The sequence below is a fragment of the Myxocyprinus asiaticus genome, chromosome 50, assembly GCF_019703515.2.
Source record: "Myxocyprinus asiaticus isolate MX2 ecotype Aquarium Trade chromosome 50, UBuf_Myxa_2, whole genome shotgun sequence".
Classification (NCBI taxonomy): Eukaryota; Metazoa; Chordata; class Actinopteri; order Cypriniformes; family Catostomidae; genus Myxocyprinus; species Myxocyprinus asiaticus.
Window position 1 is genome coordinate 15,903,887 of NC_059393.1, and position 19,668 is coordinate 15,923,554.

General features: G+C 36.6%; 1 protein-coding gene and 1 long non-coding RNA gene across 3 annotated transcripts in view; one reads left to right on the plus strand and one right to left on the minus strand.

The window, feature by feature from the left end:
• LOC127439205 (uncharacterized) overlaps positions 1-3,386 on the minus strand; it is a 43,856-nt gene extending 40,470 nt beyond the window's left edge. The window contains exons 1-2 of the long non-coding RNA XR_007896866.1: positions 2,877-3,386; positions 1,586-1,623 (exon numbers count right to left, since the gene is read on the minus strand). This is a non-coding gene — a long non-coding RNA (uncharacterized LOC127439205). The remainder of the gene's footprint in view (positions 1-1,585; positions 1,624-2,876) is intronic.
• On the plus strand, positions 731-19,397 carry LOC127439195 (transmembrane protein 161A). Of its 2 annotated transcripts, none has more exons than XM_051695340.1 (12): positions 731-976; positions 14,035-14,138; positions 14,239-14,322; positions 14,418-14,515; positions 14,633-14,789; positions 15,029-15,180; positions 15,305-15,365; positions 15,483-15,626; positions 15,747-15,860; positions 16,562-16,736; positions 16,854-16,950; positions 18,240-19,397. In XM_051695340.1, exons 2-12 carry the CDS (start codon positions 14,041-14,043, stop codon positions 18,533-18,535), a joined length of 1,476 nt encoding a protein of 491 aa, XP_051551300.1. In that variant the 5' UTR covers positions 731-976; positions 14,035-14,040; the 3' UTR covers positions 18,536-19,397. The 2 variants fall into 2 exon arrangements, with proteins under 2 accessions (XP_051551300.1, XP_051551299.1); XM_051695339.1 differs by lacking the exon at positions 731-976 and adding an exon at positions 9,899-9,990.
• Positions 19,398-19,668: the final 271 nt, after the last annotated feature.

Sequence of the window (19,668 nt, forward strand, 5' to 3'; positions counted from 1 at the left end):
ATGAAATGTGAATACAATTTGTTAGACATGCTTTGGATATTTTAATGTGTGTGTGTGTGTGTGTGTGTGTGTGTGTGTGTGTGTGTGTTTCGCAGCAAACGAAGATCTCTGTCTTCCACTTTTACACTCTCAAAAGCGATCACATGCAAAATAAACTGCCCTGAAACATAAGACATGGGTCGTAAATTACAATCATAAAATCCCATAGAAAAAGTGTCATTATTTAGGAAGCAGATCCCTATTCCTTTCCCATGCTTATTTCTAAATATTTTCCAGTGTCCTTTTCAGGCATCAGTGTCCAAGCCATTAGATTTATTTATTTATTTATTTATTTAACTTAAAGCTTGCCAGTTACCAATTTTATAGGCCTTATTACAAGGGCTCATATCAAATAACAATGTACAATTTTTGTCTTAATTGTATGCATTTTCAAACCTTCAAACACAGCTCTTAAATGAATCTACAAAGTCTCAATAGATGCATGCATTTATCATGCTTAGCTCGCCCGCCCTCTGCTACACTCACATGCATACCTACATACACAAACATTTACACACCTCCACATGACTGAGACACTCCCGCTCTTTGCGTCACGTCCTGTTACAAATATCAGCTGCACCATGCTAAGAATAGGCTACAACCCCAGGAATACATGCACACATACTGTAGCTGATAATTCATGAATATTCTCGTTTCATTTCTCAGCTTACATTGCGAATATATATTAACACATTTTATCGTTTTCTGCTGCTTTATACAAGTAACACATTTGTTATTAGAGAGTGCCACACTCCTAGGTAGTTTTATCCATGACTTGTAAAGAGACGTAGATACAAACAAGAAATAAGAAACTTCACTTATTCTATTGAAACCTCACAGCCAGTAGAAGGGACCTGTCCTTGGTGCTGAAGTTCAGCACGCTGAAAAGCTCCGCTGGAGTTCCTTTTACATTTCCAGATCATGTTGCTAACAAACTGTAAGTGTAACTTTGACAACATTTATTTATTTTAAAAAAAAATTTTTTTTACAGTTAATTCAATTTTCTTTCTATCTTTTTTGTTTTTGTTTTTGTTTTGTTTTTGTTTTTTTGTTGTTTTGTTTTTTTGCTCCACCACATAAATGTAATGTAACTTTAATCAGTTAAACTGCTCTCTGCATTATACCAATATCCAAAGAGGTCATCTAAATAAACAAATTAAAAATTAACGTGGCTTAGTGACTATTGGTTTTCAGTAAAAAAAAAAATCTTAAGATAGTTCACAAGCAATTTATACAAATCGTCTTAAATAAATCGTTTATCATAAAGAAATGATCTCATAAATAGGTCTCATTATTGTAGCTGCTATTTAGATGATTCTGGCAAACGATGTGGCTGAAACTATTTATTTATTTATTTATTTTTAGATGTGAAAAGTTTCTACCGACAAATGTATGTTCAGTAACCTTGGGGTTCGTTTCAACAATTACACTTACACTTACAATAATACTTTAATACACAGTTCATTACACAGATATAGAAAAGCCGAAATAAATGACTTTTAAAAACATAGACACAACATGAAACAACAAAACGCCGTTTTCTCACCTTTTAGTGGACACTGGCGACCTTCCATATGAGAATGCCTGTAGATTAGAAATATGTGAAATAATCAAAATCGACCGAAAACACAGGGCTTCCTTTTTCACGCTGGTATATTCATTTGAATTCCTTCACATATAGCCATTTTTCTATCTATAACTGATACATTTCACCCAGTGATTCACACATTTAAAAATAATAGACCAATGGCTTTATTAATTATATCAGGCTATTTAACTAGCAATGTCATGGCAAAACCTTAGTAAAAATATAAAGTAAAATGTTTGGGTATGGAGCATTGCTTCTGTGTGAGTTTACAAAGAGAAACACGTGTTTTTCTCTCTACACACACACACACACACACACACACACACACACACTATTGCCTCATTTTATTATTTCCAAAAACCTGCCCAAGTAGCACTCATTTATTTTGCAGGCATATAATATGCTACTTTTTCCAAAGCTTTTTATATAATAATAATAATAATAATAAAAAGATGATAATATATCAATAATTATTATTATTATTATTATTATTATTATTAATATAATAATAATTATTATTATTATCATTATAATAATAATAATTATTATTAATAATATAATAATAATAATCATAATAATCATAATAATCATAATAATAATTATTATTATTATTATTATTGACGATATTACAGTGTAGCCTACATTGAAATAAGTTCTTAAGTCGTTGTCTCTTTCAGTCTGTTGTGGCTTAGCAGAATAAAGTGTTAAAAAAGGGGTTCTGGGGCCTTTTGTGGGGTTCCAGGGATCCTCTTGGTCTCTATTGTTGGCCGCTCCAAAAGCCTGATTAATTAATTTCACAGTGTAGCTCCGAAAAAAGATTTTCCCACAAACAAGTGAGCGAAAAAAAAAAAAAAAAAAAAAAAAACAGCCCTAAAGAAAGAAGTCAACATCAAGTTCAACAACGTGCGGGCTGCTCATTATCATGACAATCGCGTCTGGGAGCACAGAAGTCCCCTTAACAAGAGGGCCTGGCGTCAATACACTCCACCTCCCGGACCCCAGAACATTTTCCCAGGCTCCTCGAACAATCGCCCAACTGTTTGCTCCACGGGCTCGCCTAATGATCACTTCATACAACGCTTAAAAGATGATTTGGTTAAAACACGCTGCATTAACTCAAATGGAAACTTGGGTAAATCGGGTAAAATAGTTAAATTTAAATTCAAATTATAAAGTCAGTTTCAAACCGTGTCATCTAGCTATTTTAATAAAAACGAGTTCGAAAACTTGTGTATGTACACACACTTACCAAACTTGGGTTGACCCATTACAGCACAACATCTATTCCACAGAAGACCAAGATAGTCGCCTTTATCGCAGTGCATTTGGTGGGAACAAGAATAACGCCTCCACGTAACTGTGCAAAAGTACATTTGGCTTGAGTGATCTGACACTGCATCGGTGCACAACGCGTTCTCCTTATTTCTGCCAAGTATCCAGTGCTGCTACTCCGAGGACTGGGATCGCGTCAGTCGTGGGTCCCCATGCAGCGCGAGCGAGCCCGGCGCGTCTGGTGGACGTGTGCGGAAACTCAAGCAGCTCGCGCTCAAACGGCGTCCCGTTGTGAATAGATGAGTTATTGTTGCAAAGACAGCGTGCATGATCCATTTAGAGTTACGCCCATCTTATTTCTCGCGCTGAAGTGTTTTGGATTTGCATATGCGCGGAATGCATGCAGGTACATTTGCTGCTGATATATCCGTAGATTTTATTTTATTTTATTGAAACTCGCGAGAATATAAGAGCAATTTATTAACATACTAATCCACTGACATTTTTAGGTAGACAAATCTACGAAGCTCAAGCGAGCCGACGGAATACAACTGGATAATATTTATGCTTAAAACTTACAAATAAAGACCCTGACTGAACGTGCATTTGCACATGATGACACCTTTACATTCATGTAGGCTTACTGACAGCACACACGCGCCACAGCTAGAACGCAACTCTAAGTGAACAGCGTGTGTGTGCAATGCAAGGCCAATAGACTTTAATGTTATGAGCCGGCCATACCACAATGCAATGATGGCTTGTTGCTTTGAAGCGTCATTTTGCGTACATTTACAATAACTGAGTGTAAATCTATACATGAAGCGTGTCACTCTTGGAAACAAATGCGATGCGGTACGTTAAAATGTGCCGTTTTGCAATAGAGGTGTATGTGATTGACTATAATGCATTCACCGATGCTACGTGCATGGTTGCGTCTTGACGTCATAGACTACAGAATTCATACGCGTCGGATTTATGACGGCTTTCAGTATTTTGTAGTGTATTTTTTGGAACATGGAACGGAATTAAAAAGGTAATATCACTCCAACTGGCTAAAACAACATTAATTCGAGCACCAGAAAAGTTTTCATTATCGTATGTGTGACTACATATACTGGACTTCACACATACACACTTCACCTGGCTGAATCAATCTTTAAATACTTTTTTCATTTATTACAAGACTCTAAAACTGACAAAAGTGTTTATTTGAATGTAGGCTACTACAAGCACACACTTAATAAACAACAAAAAATGGTAAACAAACGTAGACACGTGATTAAAAAAACTCTGACAACTTGTCTGCAATCATGACAATCATGGTCTGTTACGGAGTACGTCTTGTTCTACATCGACATAAGATCAGCTTAATTTTTCAATAATTAATCATCATGTAAAAGACAACTCAGGTTAACAATGCTGAAATTTACTTCGGCCTGTTAAAGGAATAGTTCACCCAAAAATGAATGAAGATTTTTAGAAGAATATTTCAGCTCTGTTGGTCGTCACAATGTAAGTGAATGGTATCAAAAAATTTAAAACTCCAAAAAGAGCATAAAGGCAGCATAAAAGTAACCCATACGACTCCAGTGGTTTAATCCATGTCTTCTGAAGCGATATGATAGGTGTGGGTGAGAACCAGATCAATATTTAAGTGCTTTTTTAGTATAAATCTCCACTTTCACTTTCTTCTTTGGTATTTGACGATTTGCATTCTTCATGCATATTACCACCTACTGGGCAGGGAGTAGAATTTATAGTAAAAAAGAACTTAAATATTGAACTGTTTCTCACCCACACTTATCATATTGCTTCAGAAGACATGGATTAAACCACTATGGTCTTATGGATTACTTTTATGCTCCCTTTATGTGCATTTTGGACCCATTTACATGTATTGTGAGAATCAACAGAGCTGATATCTTTTCCTAAAAATCTTCATTTGTGTTCAGCAGAACAAAGAAAGCCATACACATCTGAGATGCCAGCATGAGTGTGAGTAAATGATGAGAGAATTTTAATTTCTCGGTGAATTATCCCTCTAACATCATGTCGTCACTGAAACTACTAGAAAACAGCGACACCCATCGGTAAAAAGGTGCATGAACATGACTTGGATTTAACACGCTCAGAAGGATGTTAAAAAAAAAGCATGTTTGGATGTCAAGACTCAAGTGGCAATTTGTGTATAGCATAATCGTCCTAAAATACCCACAATTTATTTTACATTTTAAATTAACTTTTACAAAAAGTATTTAAAGCAAAGAATGTTGGGAACAGTTTTTTTTTATTTTTTATTTTTTTTACCAATTTAACCCTCGTAGCTCATTTAAAGCAGATTTCTATGCCACTTGTGAGATTGCTTCCAAATATAGAGTTAGTTAAAAGTTTAAGAATGTATAGATTTAAACCTAACCGCAAAACTGTGAGAGTTGTAGCCTATGTACTGTATCTTTCAAGACTACAAATATTTGCCGCAGTACGCCTGTTGCCAAATCAACACATTGTAACACAATCGGTTTGTTTGACGAACTAAAATGAATCCACCTTTCGTCGGCTCACACATTATTTGCTTTTTTTAATGACTGATTACTGATGTCAAATGTCGGGAAACGGCAAGATCATTTGCAACGTGCTTGATTGACTGTGCAGTAGCATAGGCTACTTGTTAAATTTTAGCAGCTTAATATTTGTAATAATGTTAATTTTAAGATAATATCCTACCTTATAATCATAACCGTTGCATGATTTAGTAATTACAATAAGAACAATATGCTGGGGCTATCAGATTTTAAACACATGAAGCCTATTTTAAACATTTTATATGTATAAAAAAACAAAACAAGTATTTCCTTTAACATAAAGCCAATAAGAAACCTTTTGATTTCTACATTTCCAAAAATGTATGTTAGGTAGGCTAACGGTCATGAGATAAAAAAATAAAAATAAAAAATAAAAAAATAGGATAAGGGTGAATTCTGAACTGCCTAATGTAACTCATATTCAACAATGACACTAAAAAAACACAATAAAAGGTTCCCAATAATGCACTCCAACACCACGTGGTGGGTTATTATATATATATATATATAAAGGCCAACGGTAGTTTTGCCATATTTTCATTGCATTGTGCGAAAGTAGTCTACTGTACAATTTATGAGATATTTGCAACCAAGTTATAGAGCTAAAAGCTGAAAATCACCTCACCTAATACTCAAAATTATGATAGAATAAAATAACATCATTTAAAATGCATTAGCTCCAAAATATTACCTGTAACTTAGGTTTAAAAACAAACAAAAAAGAAGTCAAATTAACCTAATTTGGATCATTATTCTATTCATGATGACTGACTATGGTAGCACTGAAGTAGGCTAAAATAATTGAATGTGATTCACTGAGGTTTTTGTATGCATTACTTTGTTAAAATAACATGAGTCATTACAGACACAATTTCACAGCCAATTTGAAATGTTTTACTGTACTGATTGAGAACCTCAATTGAGAAAATCTTTCAAAAGCCATAATTTAACACATTAATAGCCTACACCAAATTCATGTTTTAATAATGTTATGTAATGGTCATGTAATGTAATGGTCAATCTCTATTTTACAAATTATAAATCATGCAGAAATAATGGTTGGTTTCCTCTATGATAACATAGCCTGATTGTATAAGCTTTTATGCTAGTTTGTCATGTCAGACTTTGTTAAATTATACAAAACGTAAGAGGCTTTGCTGTTGATATATGCATGCAAAAACAGGCATCCTTGTGTATGCATGCCTCACCGGTTACACTTGACCTTTTGCTCAAATAAGCATTAGAGAAGTCCCGTCTGACCTCAGGTCACAGGGTCAAACACCAAATCTAAGACTGAGAAAAATGATTTGGGTTGAGTGACCTCCCTTAAGACACCTCAATACATAGTACCAGTTTTCTGAAATCATTCAGATCTTGCCAAAAGACGATGCAGAGTAAAAAGTATAGCTACTCATGCCGGTATGGAGAAATTCAAGTTTCAATACAAGCTAAGATCAATCGACAGCATTTGTGGCATAATGTTGATCAACGCAAAACTAATTACAATTCATCCCACATTTTCTTAAAGAAAAAAATCGGGGGGAAATCGACAGAAAAAAAAAATCGTGGTTACAGTGAGGCTCTTACAATGGAAGTGAATGGGGGCCAATTCGTAAACGTTAAAATACTCACTGTTTAACAGGTTTAGCAACAAGACTTAAACAACATGCGTGAAAACATAATTTTAGTGTGATAAAATCGCCAACTTACCTTTTCTTTGTAAAGTTATATCCAATTTTTCAACTTCGTTGCCATGACAACGCAACGTCTGACGCAAAAATTATGATTTAAACAACGTTACAGCTCAAATAATACACCAGTTTTAACAGAAGGATTAATGTAAGTGCTTTTATAAAATTATAAGATGTCTGCCTTTCAAAAATTGGCCCCATTCAGTTTCATTGTAAGTGCCTCACAGTTTTTTTTTTGTTTTTTTTTTTTTTTTTTGTAAATTATTATCATTATTATTATTGTGGGAATATTCTACAAATGCTGTCGATTGACCTTAACATGTACTGAACCCGAACATTCAGTTAATAATCATAAAGATGACACTTTTTGGTTTTTAAAAAGTTATTGCGAACAATTATTGCTTCATCAAATCAAATGAAAATCAACAGGTGCTAAATATGACCTAAAGATACATAAAAGCGTACATGACGTCATACACACTGTAAACGTCATAGTTACATAAAGTAATTTCGTGTTAACCACCAAATCGCTTTAACCAGTCTTTCCGCAGCAGGTGAAACAATATTTTGGGAACAAGAACAGATAGATTGTTCGTATTACAAAAGTAATAAGCTATTTAACCATTCAAATTATTTTCTGGCTAAACTACAAGCGCTGCATAAACTTAACTAACTAAAACTAACTTGCTCCACAAATAAATAAGACGGTACACGAATAAAGGCCATTTAATTTACCTAAAGTTCTTGTAGCGTTGTAGAGAGATGTTTCGTGGGAAAAGGCTCGCTTTGAAATGTCCCAGACCTTTAATTGGAAACGGACTAGATTTTATGGAAACGAGTATTGAACATCAGTCTTAACGACTGATTCCCACATAAGAAGAGTGCAAGGGGCATTTTCATGTCTTTCAGCAACGCAATTCAGAAGGTCAAGTTCAAGTGCATATATCAGCTCTCTCAGTGTGTGACTAATTATCATGCAAGTCGCGTAAAAAGCCGTTTGTGTGTGCAAGCCTATAGGGGTGCGCTGTAGCTAACAAAGTTCAGCTGGTGGAATTCTTCATTTAAAAGAGTTTAACGGGATAGTATTGTTAGTGCAAAACACCCTAATCATTTCAAAAGCGTGGTTAACACTTTCTAACTTTCATTAAAAAAGGCATTAACAAACATTATAATGCTTAACACTTGTGCGACCTTCGGGGACATTTTTGTCATTTTCATTTTTGTTTTTTCGATCATTTTGGCTGTGTTAATGCCAACGGCATAAATGTAGCCACATTTTGATATTTCAACCTCAGTTCCTATAATACATCTATAATACACTGTGTACACAAAATAGTTACACTCAGGACAAAAATGTCCCCATTGAAACCCATTAAAATGGCAATATTTGATCCCAGTGCCATTAAAGCATAAAATCATGAATTCTATTATATAATGCTTTCATTCCGGAGCCCTGGCTTCAAAATGTAATCTTTTATATTTTCCACCAGATGGCGCCATTTTTCTCATGTTTAGCCTATGGAGCAAATACATGCTTTTTTCCTATTTTCTGTTTGCTGTATTATAGAGCACCGCAGGCCAATTGAATAAATGATGCAGCTAAAATTGTGTGGGTGTGTTGATATGGATGTCAGAGTGTGTTTTGTATGTATGTATTGACAAATGTGTGTGTGCATGTGTGTGTGTGTGTGTGTGTGTGTGTGTGTGTGTGTGTGTGTGTGTGTGTAAAAACAACAGTGGCATTATGTTAACAAACTGGCATTTATAGAGTTAAAATCCTGAAAATGAATGAAAATTTGGTAGTTATGATCAGGACTGATGTTGGTTAAAAAACCTAAGCCAGTGAAAGTGGAAAAAATTAATATATCATATTTATATGGCAGTTTTTTGACGTGGACATTTCTTGTCCTCTAAAGTACTGAGTGTGATTTTTATTTATTTATTTATTTATTTTTATCTGACACTGCACAAAAAATAATAATGCATCAAAATCAATGTTGTTGCTAATCATTGACATATCCCAGACTGTGATAATCCTCCCAAGAAATTGGGAGAAAGAAAGAAAGAAAGAAAGAAAGAAAGAAAGAAAGAAAGAAAGAAATTGGGAGAAAGAAATTGGGAGAAAGAAAGAAAGAAATTGGGATAAAGAAAGAAATTGGAAGGAAGAAAGACAGAAAGAAAGAAATTGGGAGGAAAAAAGAAAGAAAGATAAAGCTATTGGGAGAAAGAAAGAAAGAAAGAAAAGAAAGAAAGAAAGAAAGAAAGAAAGAAAGAAAGAAAGAAAGAAAAAGAAAGAAATTCGTAAAAAGAAAGAAAGAAAGAAATTGGTAAAAAGAAAGAAAGAAAGAAAGAAAGAAATTGGGAGAAAGAAAAGTTAAACAGAAATGTTGTAAGAATGAAGAAGTACACAAAATATCAAAAATGCATTAATGCATAAATATACAATGAATGGATTAAAATAACTAGGACTGGTCACAAAAAACAAAGACTTTAGCGTTTGAAAGTGTCTGTTGCCACAACACCCCACATTTGCCATCGCACCTCTAGTCCCTCCCTCAGTTTTATTTCTGTCCTTGAAGGAAAACTGAAGCCATTAGCAGTTTCACCACGAAGACCAATCAAATTGTAGAACCTTTCCTAACGTGACCAATCGAATGTCTGCTCTCATGCGGCGTCGAGGACAGCCAATCAGAGCGAGCGTTTCTTCCACTCGTCATCAAAATACTCCTTCAGCTGTTCAAACACTCAAGTGTCACCACGATTGCACTGCTACATGGGACCCAAACTCATTCATTAATCTCAGCAAACGAAAATGGTCAGTATGTTTACTGAAGTTAATATTAAATTGACCTGTAAATGTGCTCTTTTTCACAGCTGATCAGGTTGATTGTTGTTTGTAGCCATAGCGTTTACTGTCATATTAGCATCCAGTCGTAGCTTACAGGCTGGTTTGTGTGGGACTGATCAGTCTTTGCATTGCTATTTTGGATCGATAGCACTTACCTTCCTTGTTCAAGTGACTGTGGCAAAGGAATGGCCCTGATACTTCGTGTTGGCTCTTAAATGCAATATAGGATTGGTAGTTTAGCATGTTAGCCTACTACCCATGCCTGTCAGTGTATAATTGGGTTTGCAGTGCTTCCACCTGCTCATTTCTGACAGCATGACTTCAGTGCTGATCTTGAGTGATTGGCACAGGCAGGGGTTTCTAAGCCAGGTTGAGAAGTGAAATGATGTGAATTACCAACAATTACATTCAGAACCAAAGTTAAAGCAATGTTGCAGGTTCAAAACAAGCGTTATTGCTCTAAAATAAGTGTCTGGAGACGCCTTTAAAAATGTAAATATGAGCTTCATATATCTGCTTTTAAAGGAGTAGTTCACCCTAAAATGACAATTCTCTCATAATTTATTTACTCACCCTCATGTCAGCTCAAACTCGTATGACTTTCTTCTGCGGAACTTGCTGTTGAGTATTGTACGAGGTGTTGTTTTGTCCATATTGCTTCAAAATACTTGGATTAAAGGGATAGTTCACCCAAAAATGAAAATTCTCTCATCGTTTACTCACCCTCATGCCATCCCAGATGTGTAAGACTTTCTTTCTTCTACAGAACACAAGTTATGTTTTTTAGAAGAATATTTCAGCTCTGTAGGTCCATATAATGCAAGTGAATGGTGACCGGAACTTTGAGTTTTCAGAAATCACATAGAGTTAGTGTAAAAGTAATCCGTAAGACTCCAGTGGTTAAATCTATGTCTTCTGAAGCAATATGATAGTTGTGGGAGAGAATCAGATCAATATTTAAGTTCTTGTTTACTTTCACTTCCACATTCTTCTTCTTTTTTGTTTTGTTTGGCCATTGGCATTCTTCATACATATCACCACCTACTGGTTGGGCTGGTCAAAGGTGGAGATATATGGTAAAAAAGGGACTTAAATATTGATCTGTTTTTCACCCACACCTGTAATACCACTCCTGAATCATGGATTTACTCACTGGAGTTGTATTAATTATTTTTATGCTGACTTTGTGATTTTTGGAGATTCAAAGTTCTGGTCACCATTCACTTGCATTGTATGGACCTACAGAGCTGAAATATTCTTCTAAAAATCTACATTTGTGTTCTGCAGAAGAAAGAAAGTCATACACATCTGAGATGGCATGAGGGTGAGTAAATAATGAGCTAATTTCCATTTTTGGGTGAACTAACCCTTTTAACCACTTTGTATGGTGCATTTATGTCCTTTTAGGAGCTAAGAACGTTTTGGACCCCATTAACTTACATTGTTTGGACAAAAATGCCTGATGAGTCCTTCAATATATATATATATATATATATATATATATATATATATATATACCGATCAGCCACAACATGGAACCCACCTGCTTAATATTGTGTAGGTCCCCCTCGTGCTGCCAAAACAGCACCAACCAGCATCTCAGAATAGCATTCTGAAATGATATTCTTCTCACCACAATTATACAGAGCAGTTATCTGAGTTACCGTAGACTTTGTCAGTTCAAACCAGTCTGGCCATTCTCCGTTGACCTCTCTCATCAACAAGGCGTTTCCGTCCACAGAATTGCTGCTCACTGGATGTTTTTTGTTTTTGGCACCATTCTGAGTAAACTCTAGAGACTGTTGTGTGTGAAAATCCCAGGAGATCAGCAGTTACAGAAATACTCAAACCAGCCCACCTGGCACCAACAATCATGCCACGGTCCAAATCACTGAGAAATATTTTACACATTCTGATGGTTGATGTGAACATTAACTGAAGCTCCTGACCTGTATCTGCATGACTTTATGCACAGCACTGCTGACACATGATTGGCTGATTAGATAATCACATGGATGATTGTTGGTGCCAGACGGGCTGGTTTGAGTATTTCTGTAACTGCTGATCTCCTGGGATTTTCACGCACAACAGTCTCTAGAATTTACTCTCAATAATTCCAAAAACAAAAAACATCCAGTGAGCGGCAGTTCTGTGGATTGAAATGCCTTGTTGATGAGAGAGGTCAACAGAGAATGACCAGACTGGTTCGAACTGACAAAGTCTACGGTAACTCAGATAACCACAGAATGCTATTCTGAGATGCGGGTTGGTGATGTTTTGGCGGCATGAGGGGGACCTACACAATATTAGACAGGTGGTTTTAATGTTGTGGCTGATCGGTGTATGTATGTATGTATAATATATATATATATATATATATATATATATACATACACACACTGGCGGCCAAAAGTTTGGAATAATGTACAGATTTTGCTGTTTCGGAAGGAAATTGGTACTTTAATTCACCAAAGTGGCATTCAACTGATCACAATGTATAGTCAGGACATTACTGATGTAAAAACAGCACCATCACTATCTGAAAAAAATAATTTTTGATCAAATCTAGACAGGCCCCATTTCCAGCAGCCATCACTCCAACACCTTATCCTTGAGTAATCATGCTAAATTGATCATTTGGTACTAGAAAATCACTTGCCATTATATCAAACACAGCTGAAAGCTATTTGGTTCATTAAATGAAGCTTAACATTGACTTTGTGTTTGTTTTAGAGTTGCCACAGTATGCAATAGACTGGCATGTCTTAAGGTTAATATTAGGTCAAAAATGGCAAAAAAAAAGAAACCGCTTTCTCTAGAAACTCATCAGTCAATCATTGTTTTGAGGAATGAAGGCTATACAATGCTTGAAATTGCCAAAAAAAACTGAAGATTTCATACAAAGGTGTACACTACAGTCTTCAAAGACAAAGGACAACTGGCTCTAACAAGGACAGAAAGAGATGTGGAAGACCAGATGTACAACTAAACAAGAGGATAAGTACATCAGAGTCTCTAGTTTGAGAAATAGACACCTCACATGTCTTCAGCTGACAGCTACATTGAATTCTACCCGCTCAACACCAATTTCATGTTCAACAGTAAAGAGAAGACTCAGGGGTGCAGGCCTTATGGGAAGAATTGCAAAGAAAAAGCCACTTTTGAAACAGAAAAACAAAAATAAAAGGTTAGAGTGGGCAAAGAAACACAGACATTGGACAACAGATAATTGGAAAAGAGTGTTATGGATCTTAACCCCATTGAGCATTTGTGGGATCAGCTAGACTGTAAGGTGCGTGAGAAGTACCCGACAGGACAGTCACATCTATGGCAAGTGCTACAGGAAGCGTGAAGTGAAATGTCACCTGAGTATCTGGACAAACTGACAGCTAGAATGCCAAAGATCTGCAAAGCTGTCATTGCTGCATGTGGAGGATTTTCTGATGAGAACTCTTTGAAGTAGTTTAAGAAGTTCTGAATTTTTTTTTTCAAATTGTAATAGTAATTTTTCACGTTATTAATGTCGTGACTATATGTTGTGATCAGTTGAATGCCACTTTGGTAAATAAAAGTACCAATTTCTTTCCATAAGAGCAAAATTTGTACATTATTCCAAATTTTTGGCTGCCAGTGTATATATATTTGTTTGTGTCCTGCTGAAGAAAGTCATATGAGATGGCATGAGGGTGAGGAAGTTATTTGAAAATGACAATTTAAAGAGAATTGTCGTTTTTGAGTGAACTATTCCATTAAATCTAAAAATGCCTTGCCCCATAGACTTCCATTGAAAGTGCATTACTTTTACCATTTTTTTCTGTGTTAACAAACTAGGGTACAAATCGAAATTATTTTCTGTGGTAATAGACAGCACGCCACTGTTAACTGAAAGAGCTTGATAAAGTTTTGCATACGTTAAGCTACATTCCTTTATTGATGCAAGGGGTAGTTGGTGGATGTCTGCCGTTACATGTTTATATTTATATTTCTGCATATGTTTATGCCTTTTTCAAGGCTCTGATGGGAGTTCAGTTGGTGGTGAGCTTGCTGGCGGTCAGTATAATGCAAAAAATGGCCCCACATCTTTCCTTTGCACGCTGGCTCTTATGTAATGGCAGGTAAGTAATGCTCTTTTTGTCCACATGCCACTTAATCAGATAAACATGTTTGATATAGGCCTCGATTCTTTGTAATACCCCAGCTTGGTCATTCTCTCAGCCTTTTCAGGTTCAAACATCCATCTGAGGGTGAGCTGTGCGCTCTTGCTGGAAAGCAGATTCCAAAGACCAGCAGACGAGACAGGTATGAGCTGCTCAAAATGGGTTGAATCAGATGCAGACAGCTTGCGACAGTTACTTGTCATTCCCTGACAGAGGAATCTCTCTTGTGGTTTCTAGGAGACAAAATGGACATGGAGAAGCCAAGCCGTTTACAGTTCCGAAAGACATCGATCTGCACCTGGAGAGCACGCCAGTTAATGTCTTAGATGCTCTTGGTAGGTCTTTGTAGAAGAATCATGTTTTCCAAGATATGACCCTTTTAAAATAAAGATTAAGTAGTAAGTACAGTTCATTTTGTGTTCCTGCCTTGTGGCCTTGCCTGTTCCCCACAGTTCTGCGGTTCTTTGTGGAGTACCAGTGGCTGATTGACTTTGCTGTATATGCGATGGGGATCTACCTCTTCACTGAAGGCTACTACAGTGTGGTGGATGCCAGCAAAGAGGTCAACATCGCTGCCATCTGGTGTGTGCTGACCGTTTTCTTCTGCCTGTATCTTTCAATTCTGTACTGCTTTGGGGTAGAAGACTCTAAGCCACCTGAGAAATTCAGATTAGACTTGTCTTGGCCTAAGAAAGAAAATGCTTTCTTTCCACCAAACAGCTGTCCCCTAAGTTTGTGTTGTAAATTAATTGGTTCTTCTCCTGTGTAGAAATCTACCTGTAGAGTTGTTTTTTTTTTTTTTTGCAGTCTTTTAGGCTTTTCTTGTTATACTTGACTGAAGTTCTCAGGAGAACACTGTATGTTCTCATGAGCCATTACTTCCGCTCCGAGGACGGCGGTGAGCGCTCTGTGTGTCTGGCTTTCGGCTTCTTATCTCTGCTTGTGGCCATGCTGGTTCTTGTAGTGAGAGAAGACTACCTGGAGTTTGGACTTGAGCCAGGTATATGGTTATCTGGCCCATACACATGCTTTCAAGGAATTAGCGGATGTTTAGAAGAGTTGCCAAGTTGTCATCATAATTGTAGTAAAGGAATCTGAACTTGTTCCTTCTCCGATTTTTGCAGGTTTTACCAGTCTCTTTGATAGTTTCGAAGTCTTTGCCAAACAGCAAGGCTATGAGTGGTCGTAAGTGGTGAAATGTTGGTTAGATGTTATTTGATACTGAACACAATAAGTCATTTATTATCAGTGCACTCACAATTTTTATTTTTATTTTCATTTTTTGGGGGGGTGGGGGATCAGAATTCCCTTCACCAAGCTGTCAGTGAAGTTGGGTCTGGCTGTCATTTGTGCCTTCATTGGAGCTCTCCTTGCTTTTCCTGGACTCCGATTGGCGCAAACTCACCTAGACGCAGTTGAGATTAATTCAGACCGTCCGATCATTCAGTAGGAGACTCAACATTTTATTGCATAACACCTGAACATGAACAAATATAAACATATTGCACTAATGAAGATATTGAAAGTTGTGTAATCTGCAACAGCAACTTTTTTTCTGCCTGTTAGGATCCTTCTGCACATGAGTTTTCTCTCTCCATTGGTTATTCTGGTATTGTGGATTAAACCCATTGCTCGAGATTTCCTAGGGAACGCCCCCATGGGAAAGACCTCAGTTACCTTGTAAGTCTCTGTTGACCAAGTTTAAATTTTACTGAAATGTATTCAAGTTACTAAAGTTTATTGAAATTAGAGCAAGTAAGAAAGTCATTATTTAGCCTTCACAGAACATTGCTGTGTTCCATTAGACAGATGGTGAAAAGTCCTAAAACATAACCTTTATTGGTGTTTATCCTATCTTTCAAAAAATATGTAAAAAAAAAAAAAAAAAAAAAAAAATATATATATATATATATATATATATATATATATATATACAATTATTGCTTTTTTTTTTTAAATAAATAGGCAGCACGGTAAAATGGAAGATTATGAAGATTTCCATGCTCAGCATTAAAGCAGTATTCCAGGTTCGATACAAGTTAAGCTCAATCGACAGCATTTGTGGCAGAATGTTGATTACCACAAAAATTATTACAATAAAATAAAAAAATACAAATTGACTCATCCCTCTGTTTCTTTAAAAAAAAGCAAAAATCTGGGTTACAGTGAGACGTTTACAATGGAAGTGAATCGGGCCAATCCGTAAACGTTAAAAATTCTGACTGTTTCAAAAGTATAGCCACAAGACCTAAACAATATGCATGTTAGTGTGATTTGTGTAAAGGTGACAACTTTGTTACCATGACGATAAAGCATATTGATTGTTAGTGTTTGCGATAGACTATAGCACAGGTGTATGTATAATTCTTGTCATTCTACAGGCTCTCTAGTTCAGACTTTAACTCAGTGCGTCTGTGGACGATCGTGGTCCTGTGTGTTCTGAGGCTGCTGCTCACAAGATACCACCTGCAGGCCTACCTCAACCTGGCTCAGAAGTGGGTGGAGCAAATGAAGAAAGAGGCGGGGCGTATCGCTGCCATTGACATCCAGAGAAAGGTAGGGCTAAAATTCGAAGAAATATTTGTCTGTATTGCTGTTTACGAAAAATAAATAAATATGTAATTATGCAATAAGGATGAAATTTAGTTGGTGTTTTTAACCATAATTATGCAGGTGACGCGAGTTTTCTGCTACCTGACTGTGGTCACCATGCAATATCTTCTACCCATTCTGCTTGTCCTGTTTTCAACCTTGGCACTCAAATCTTTAGGTGGGACACTATGCTTACATTTGCCACACATACAGCCTTTGCATTAATGTTAGTTGTCCATTTAGAGGTCATATCGAAAGGAACCCATTGTCAAAATGCCGAAACAGATCTGGCAATTTGGTGGCTTAAAGCTTCACTACGGAAATCTGGGCTTACTATCGACATCTGTGGTTGAAACAGAAACTATCAAGTAACTTACAGAGAAACATTGTTTTATTACATCAGATGTGCTTTAGCGGATGAATCTAATGGTATGCAGTAGGGATGTAAAAATGCCTCACGATGCATCGATCTGACAAAGAAACTTCGATGCATTGATTATGGAAATGAAATGATGATATATTATGTTTATATTGCTTTATATCTCCATAAAATTGTATTTCTCCAATAACCAGTTTAACCACAAATTGAACAGCCTACAGTGAATAAATGTGAATGTGAGCGAAATCACTCACTCGTTCACTTGCTCTCTTTATAGTGAATGCCACAGAATATAGGGAATAGGGAGTGATTTCAGATTGTTCTGAAGAGAACTAACCAGTTAGCTTAAATATCTGTTAAATACACTCACTTGTGATTGGTGAATGGCACGCGGCAGTCGTGAAAAGATAAAACATTTTGCGTGTTTGCATCAAGTCATTATGTTGCATCAGACACTGCTGTCCTTTATTAAGTGAAATTGGAAACAGTAGGTTGACCTTTCTTTAGCTGAAATCGGCCTGTGCTTACTGAAATTCAAAACACTGCCCCCAGTGGCCAAAGCGGTAAGTTTGGGCACGTGTGAGCTAATTTTTCCAGATGTAATGTCCACAGAGGGGCGCCAAAAGCGAGTTATTTTCAGCTGTACTGATTATACGAGCACAATTACTTCCAGGTTTCAACTTGGTATCCAAACACAGGTCTCTCACGCTGCTGACGCAACACGCTTACGTTCGCACCACAGGGGAAGGTAAACACACTGGAGCCAATGCAAAATTGTCTGATAGATGCCGCCTGTTGGTGAGTCGGCATAATGTGGCCAACCCTAGGGTGCTGGAACTCTCTGAAACAACATGCCGACCTCCCGTCTGATCATGTTGGTTTCAATGGTAGCAATATATATGTGGTAACTTTGCCGGAAAAGTAAATCCGGCAGTTTTACTGCAATTTCAATGCGTGAAGAGGCTGTTGACACTTATGTATTGGTTTATACAGTATCCACAAATCTCTTTGCCATTTTCTTTGAACCATGTTCCACCCCATCCAAAACCTCTTAAAAGCCAAACTCTTTTATAATTTGCTGTTCTCAGGTGACTTCTCATGGGGACTTGGAGCGGAGACTCCGGGTGTGACCCCTGCTTCCATAGTTCCCACCACCCCTCCGCCAGCCCCTAGACTTGAAGACGACGAAGACATGGAAGACATGGAGGAGGACATCCAGGCCACCGTGGCCCACCTGACCGAACTGTTCACTGCCTTACGCGGAGTCCTCACGCCCCTTTTCTTCAGGGGCATCTTTGCTTTTCTCACTTGGTGGGTCACAGCCTGTCAACTCATTAGCAGCTTGTTCGGTATCTACTTTCACCAATATCTGATGCACAACTGAAAAGTGCCCTGAATTGAAGCTCTATGCACCAAATCCAATTCTTCAAGCCTAGAGATGATGCAGCATCATGGACAGTCATGCAAACTCATTTAAAGCATTAACAAAGAGAAGGCTGGCACTTCAGAAGATTGACGTTTGAACATCTAAACATGCTGTAGTTCATTATCTTTATGTTTAGGGTCAATTGCGGGCACACCTTTGAAAGCGAATGTTTTGGTACAATCAACAAAGCAAAGATGTTAGTTAAAAGGAGAGTTCACTAATTTTTTTTAAATTCTGTCATCATTTACTCATCAACAGTCTGTCAGATGTGTTTGTACCACACAATATCTTCAGAACTTGCATGCTTTACCTTCATCCCCTGGCATGACAATCTTTGCACTTTGATGCAATTCAAAGAGCCTGGTAACTCAGGGATGTTATCTGAAATAGCGTTTCTTCCACCAGCACAATATCATCAAGTGCAAATTAACAATTTGAACATCGCAGAACAATTTCTTTAGCTCTGTAGTGCTAACAGACTGGGTTTTTCAGAAAGGAAATTGCCTTTTTTTTTTTTTTTACAGAACTGTATTTTAAATACTGTGTAATAAATCGGTATTACAAATGTAATGTACTGCTAATTGCAGTTCTAATCAATTGCCCATATGTTTCATGAATAATCATATGTGAGTTTTAATTATTTTGCCTGTCATTGTTCACTCCATTAGCTGCCAAACTACTGTGTAAGAGGAAGTGTCATGAGGGATTAATATTAATTTAAAGATTTTACATTGGGACATTGTTTTATTTATTCATTTTCTAGTGTCACTCAGTGATTCATTTGATTCACAACAATAAACTGACAAAAAAAAAAAAAAAAGAAACCTGTGGCTTTTTTTTAAAATTGATTTAAGACAAGGATTTTCAAACTTTGATACCAAGGACCCCCAAATATGATGGTCCCCTTGCACAGGACCCATTTCTTAAAAGAACTAAGGCATCTACTGTATACTGTATATTTTCATATACAAAGACCAGTTTATTGTGTATGAGTAAAATAATAGTTAATACAAAATTAAATAATTGACTTATATTGCCGTTTTACTAAAGCCACAAGATATTGAGATATCAGTAAAGTTAATTATTATTAT